Source organism: Schistocerca piceifrons, chromosome 4 (genome assembly GCF_021461385.2).
Source record: "Schistocerca piceifrons isolate TAMUIC-IGC-003096 chromosome 4, iqSchPice1.1, whole genome shotgun sequence".
Classification (NCBI taxonomy): domain Eukaryota; kingdom Metazoa; phylum Arthropoda; class Insecta; order Orthoptera; family Acrididae; genus Schistocerca; species Schistocerca piceifrons.
In genome coordinates this window covers 645,460,146-645,466,145 of record NC_060141.1, presented here as the reverse complement: position 1 = coordinate 645,466,145, position 6,000 = coordinate 645,460,146, and the positions used below count along the sequence as shown (strand labels likewise).

The 6,000-nt window shown below is 39.1% G+C and overlaps 1 protein-coding gene across 1 annotated transcript in view; it reads right to left on the bottom strand.

Annotated features, from left to right (window-relative positions):
• Positions 1–1,267: 1,267 nt before the first annotated feature.
• The window catches only part of LOC124795275 (glutamate receptor 1-like), a 504,894-nt gene continuing 500,161 nt past the window's right edge, over positions 1,268–6,000 (bottom strand). The window contains exons 19-21 of the mRNA XM_047259221.1: positions 4,470–4,544; positions 1,857–1,981; positions 1,268–1,630 (exon numbers count right to left, since the gene is read on the bottom strand). Coding sequence (XP_047115177.1) covers positions 1,907–1,981; positions 4,470–4,544 — 150 coding nt within the window. The 3' untranslated portion in view covers positions 1,268–1,630; positions 1,857–1,906. The remainder of the gene's footprint in view (positions 1,631–1,856; positions 1,982–4,469; positions 4,545–6,000) is intronic.

Genomic DNA, 6,000 nt, shown 5'->3' with positions numbered 1-6,000 from the left:
TACTACTTCTTCACGAATCCTTGTGTTTCTGTTCCAGCCATGTACAAAATTTGGAAGACATTAGTATTCTATCCGAAACCAGTAGCCTATGCACTATATATTCATTTGTGTTTTCCTGGGTCCGTTGTGACAACTGAATCTCAGAACGAATGATTTTGCAATTCTCCAAATACTAACAAATAATTTTAAAATGAGAAACTAAAACGCAAGGAAACGGGGAATATTATTTTGTTATGGCAACGTGTCTAACCGTTAGGAATATGCTTCCAGTGTCGTCTGATCAGTTTGAAGATTCATGACCCTCACAGGTCGTTAAATATACTTACAGAAGACACTGGCCCTTTCACGTGCCGTAACAACAGTTATGTAATTCACGATAACAAACGGCTTTCATTGCTATGTTCCCTGCGTTGTAGGAAACTGAAAGATGGTATATACATTTGATTTGTTATTAAATCGAAAACTAATTTCACTATCCAGTGTTTTGCTACTGAAGGTGGCCTTTGCTTGTGTTCATCCGACCACACAACCGATTACTATAATTACATTTTGGTGATCTCCCTAGTATCTAAACGTATCCTCCTCCTCTGAATCTGCAAAGCACTGGTGTTGTTAAAAGCGACGTTCTGAGAATGAAAAGACTCTGCCACATTCCAGTCATTTAATTCTGCCTTCATTTAGGCAGATCTAAAAAGTTTGTATTCTGGCTTGAAATGCTGGAATTGGCAGTCACGTGTGCATGAGGTTTGCTTAGCTATATGTATGAATGGTGTGTGTTTCTCTTTTGTTGATGAAAGCTGTGGCCGAAAGCTTTATGTGCCTTTCAATTGTGTCTGTCTGCAACTTAACGTGACTTCATTACAGTAAGTAACAATGTGTCTTTTCCAACAGTGTTGATATTCCTACCAGGAGTTTCCATTGTTTGATTTTAAAAAGCTTTTGACTTCTTCATGCAATAAATTATTCACGTGAAAGTGGCAAGCTGATCTGTGCTGAAAAGCACATGTTAAAACTGCCGTTCCAAGCTCATTAAAAGACCTGTGAATGGCGAGACGATACTACCTCCAGTGGGAGAGTAGATATTAAGGGGGTGTGGGGTTCAAACTTTGCCTCAGCATGCCGGGCGCTTATTTTAAAGGAACAAGGGAGGAGCATTTCTTTAGCAAGCTGATAATCCATGTAAAAATTTCTTATTATTTAAAATATTTTACAGCTTGTCAAAAATATCTTTGTACAATGAAACACAAGCATCTTTTCCCTAGGCTATGATATATTTGAAAGAAAAAATTTGTATGCATCTCATGACTTTAACTCACACAGCGTATATATTAAAATTTCTTTGAAGAATTAATGGAATACAAGTAAGTTGAGGATCGAAAGTACTCAACTAATTAACCTTTTCTAATTAACATTTTCTAAATAAGTTGCATACAAATTGTCTCTTTGATTTGTATTTTGGAAAAAAGTTGTAGAAGTCGACCATCCTCTGATACAGTTCTAGGAATGCGCACTCTGTGGTTCCTGGAGCAGTAACCAATCACAAGTCGCAGAGATACACTGTCTGCGTAGAACATCTCTTGATTAGTCGTGTTGAAGTGTCCCCCTCTTTCTTGATGAGTGCAGTGCAGTTCTGAAACATAAACTACTGGATATGCCGAGACATCTACATTTAACGCCAATGAAACAGTCAGAGGTAAACAATAACAATATTCTACATTATTATCAGCAGAGACATGCATTAACCCTCTAACTTTTGTGGGTTATTGTTAAGTATAAATTTATGTGAACTGCTTCAGACTGAAATGGTATTTACAAGGGAAGAACAATAACGTACACTACGTAACTGTGATACAAACCAGATTGTTCATTTTTATGACATCCAGATATACAAGTACATAGCACTCAATTAAACTTGAGTGTGTGTGTTGCTGTGCAGCTGATCATTATCAATGCTGTTTATCTGGTGGGTTGGCGTGTAGTACTGAAAAGAGGAACACATAATTAAGCAGGGATAAATTACTTGTTTCTTATAATTTAATGATATCACCTATTTAGTGAAACAACTGAACACATACAGCTACAATTCGGGGTTAGCTGTGTTCCTTATTTTTGGTGATTCGGGTTTATTTCGGTTTTAACAATACTAAAACTGAGTTTCCGAAGTTAAAAGGCTGTAGAGATCAAATTTCTCTACCTGACAAAATGTTAACCACTCAGAAGGTGAGGAGGAAACGAAATGAAACCTCACAACTGAGAGGGTACGTGATGTTAGTGCAGTTACTCCATAATCGAGTCAAACCTACAAAGAGATTGGTAGTTCTATCCGACATATCAGTATGACGTTGCATCCTTTTTGGCTTCGACGCATGCACTGATTCGGTTGAGACGGGTATCGTATGGCCGTTGTATTATTTCCTATGTCAATCTGACCCACAAGTGCTGTAGCTGGCCCTTGATATTGTGGACATTGGTGCTGGCAAGGAGTTCACGTCCGAGCTGATCACACACATGCTGTACCGGGTATCGGTGACGTATCTGGGGATCATACAGGTCACAGGCAAAGCCAGAACCATGCAAACAGTTCATGGAGACTAGTATCATGTGTGGACGAGCATTGTCCTGTAGTAAATTGGTACCACTGCACTGTCATATGAGAGATAACACGCGAGGACACAGTCCCGTGACTTATCTTTGCGCCTTCCAAGCTCCTTTCTCTCACTGCCACCCGTGACCTGAGGTTGTCCCCCATGTCTTCCGAATCCACGATACCAGATGTAACACACCTGTGTTTTTCGAAAACATTGGAAGTACGTGAGCATACTCGCCGACGATAGCGAGCCTGATGACAACTTTAAATACACGACGCTAACGTACTCTACTGGCCGTTCTGTCACAGAAAATTTCATCTCTAATTATTTACAGACCAGTCGATGGCTTATAAATGCACGAAGTTACATTTACGTTAGACCATGACCTCCAAGTGCTTCACTTCTTCTATCGGGCAGTGTATACTGATATAAGAAGCTCCAGAAACATCGATCTATTCGCAATGTATATTCAGTGAATTCAATGTTAGAAGTTTGAACTTTGTATATTAATAGTGAAAAGCTACGAGTATCTTATCTCCTGCACAATATCATTACCTAAACATATATCATGCTCATAAAAATGTTCTGTATTAATCTCAATCAGTTTAGAACAGTAGTTGGCTGCAGCTATCATAATTTCCAACAGTAATTTTCATCACTTACATTTTTCTCACACACACGGACACACACTTCTCTACGTTGAGCTGTACATTGAGCTGGCATTTTCTACCTTGAGCCAGTCTTATATCTCTGGTCTTTACTCTCTAAATTCAATCTTTTCGACGCAAAAAATTGTTTACTATGACATAAGTATAGTCAGCTGTTGTTACATTAGCAAGGATCAATTATGTCAATTTCCTACGTATATAATTCTATATAATTCTTTTTTTACCAAAAAGTAAGTGTTCTTTCTTAATTCAATGTTATTCCAACTATATCCACACAAATAGAATTAAAGTTAAATGATGAGTAATTATAACAGACGTTTTTCTTTATAAACATTATGTGAGATTCGCTACCATTTTATTATTTTTGTTTATGTTAACCATTTACTGAAGAGCAAAGTCTTACCTTGAGTCATGTGGTGATACTGCATCATCAACAGACACAACCTACATTTTAATACACATTTACGGTATGGTAATAGATATTAAGGATACACAAATGCTACATACGCATAAAATTGACTAATTATTGTGATTTATTTGAATGAAAGAGTTAAATAAGTGCCTCAAAAAACAACTATTACAAGCCCTTCTCCTACATAGCTTCCTCTAACTTTTTTCAGCTGTTTAATCAGTAAGTAAGTAGTACCTGGTATTTCAGAATCTTCATTTACTCAACAAACATAGATGAAAATAAAAATCTGAATTTTATACTCTACAATCTCATGCAGAAACTACTGACGATTCGTTAATTGTCAGATACCTATTAGGATGCAGAGGCAACATTTCCACAAATTTACCGTATTAATCTCTCGTACCATCAATGGGCTACACATAAAACTAAAAAACTAAATGTTGACATGTTCAGTAACTTATGTATTCATTTTGAATGAAACTATTGCAGTTAAGAGATAGACAGAGAGAGAGAGAGAGAGAGACAGAGAGAGAGACAGACAGAGAGAGAGACAGACAGAGAGAGAGACAGACAGAGAGAGAGAGAGAGAGAGATCAGAACGCATTTCGAGAAACAGAGGTACAGAATTTGTCCAGAGTGCGTTCACAAATGAGGTAACTAGCACTTTATCGTATTCGTAATAGACTTTCAGACCATATCTCCTTCTAATAGGTTGTTGCACCAAGCAGTGATATTCTTTGTGATGTATTCCGAGCTTCACTATATGAAGTACCACTCGCAAAAGGATCTAGCTGATCTTACCCTTTGATTGTTAAAATCGATCCCTGCTCCAATTGTCAACCTTGCTTTCGCTTTCATGGCATCAGACAGTGACATCTGTAAAGAAAAAATATTATCAAAAAAATCTTAAGTATCTTATAATAGATCAAGGTACGTTTAAACACTTATCCATACGTTTTGTCCTGTGGGGAGCTACAGCCCTGGAAATACATTTTGACAAATGACGAATCGCAACAGCTGTTAAATGATCTTTTACTGAAACGACCAGTTTCGCAGCTGTAGCGTCTACCTCAGGCATTTCTCTAGTAGAAAATGGTGAAAAATTAATTTAAAAAGGGGTTGTCTGTACTTCACAATAAAAAGAGATGTAGTAAACAACGGATATTTACTATATGGGGTGGTCGACTCCATCGTTCCGCTGATTTTATTACCTGACTACCGTTCCTTTGTGATTTGACTGAGAACGTTGGGCCATCCGTTTAAACCCTGTCTGGACTTCATACGAATGGATCGTAAGTGCTCATATCCATTACTTACTGCATCTTTTTTTCCAATTTGGGCTGCAGACAATACTATATTTAATTTTTCCCCATTACGATACACAGATCTGCGGTATATCTGAATGTGGTTCAATAAAGTATCATTTAACAGCTATTATGGTTCTTCGTTTATGAAGAATCAACTATATGACTACAAACACCTGCAGTTATTCAACAGCATGAAATCTGGCACAGTCAAGGCATGTTCTTAAGGCGGGACATAGACTTTCTTTCTATATTTTTTCCGGCTCTGGCGGGGTTGGGTGGCTCACTGAAAGCATCAGCTACAACGGGATGTACAAAGAAGTAGCAGATTGTCACACATTTAAATGAGCTACATTTTAAGCCATATTTGGTGTGATATTTAATAGTGTCTCTTCCTCCTTCCCCACATGTTAAATTACGTGACCTGTCTAGGCTAAGGACATAACAAGCACTTCCTCTGTAGATGGGTAGCGCCGGCCGGAGTGGCCGAGCGGTTAAAGGCGCTACAGTCTGGAACCGCACGACCGCTGCGGCTGCAGGTTCGAATCCTGCCTCGGGCGTGGATGCGTGTGATGTCCTTAGGTTAGTTAGGTTTAAGTAGTTCTAAGTTCTAGGGGACTTATGACCACAGCATTTGAGTCCCATAGTGCTCAGAGCCATTTGACCCATTTTTGAGATGGGTAGCAATTTATTTCATACTGGCCCATGAGCAGGTCTGTTCCATACGTTGCGGTGCACTCGGAATACCGCGATGCCAAAGAATTTACTTAGCGTCCGAAATCCATGCGTCTGACAACACAGCCATCCTAAAAACTGCCCCAAACATTAGGTCAACGGGTGGGAAGATTCCGGTAACGACGCATCGCATCAGTCGGATACGCATGCTACAGGCGCCTGGCAGCGCGACGGTGCTTCAAATAGCTGCCTACCAGCAGCGAAGGGGTCAGCGAAGAATTCAACAACAGATCGCGCAGACGTGTGTGTCCGTTCTACGTGTACATACATATTCCGGAAGCCATCGTGTGGTG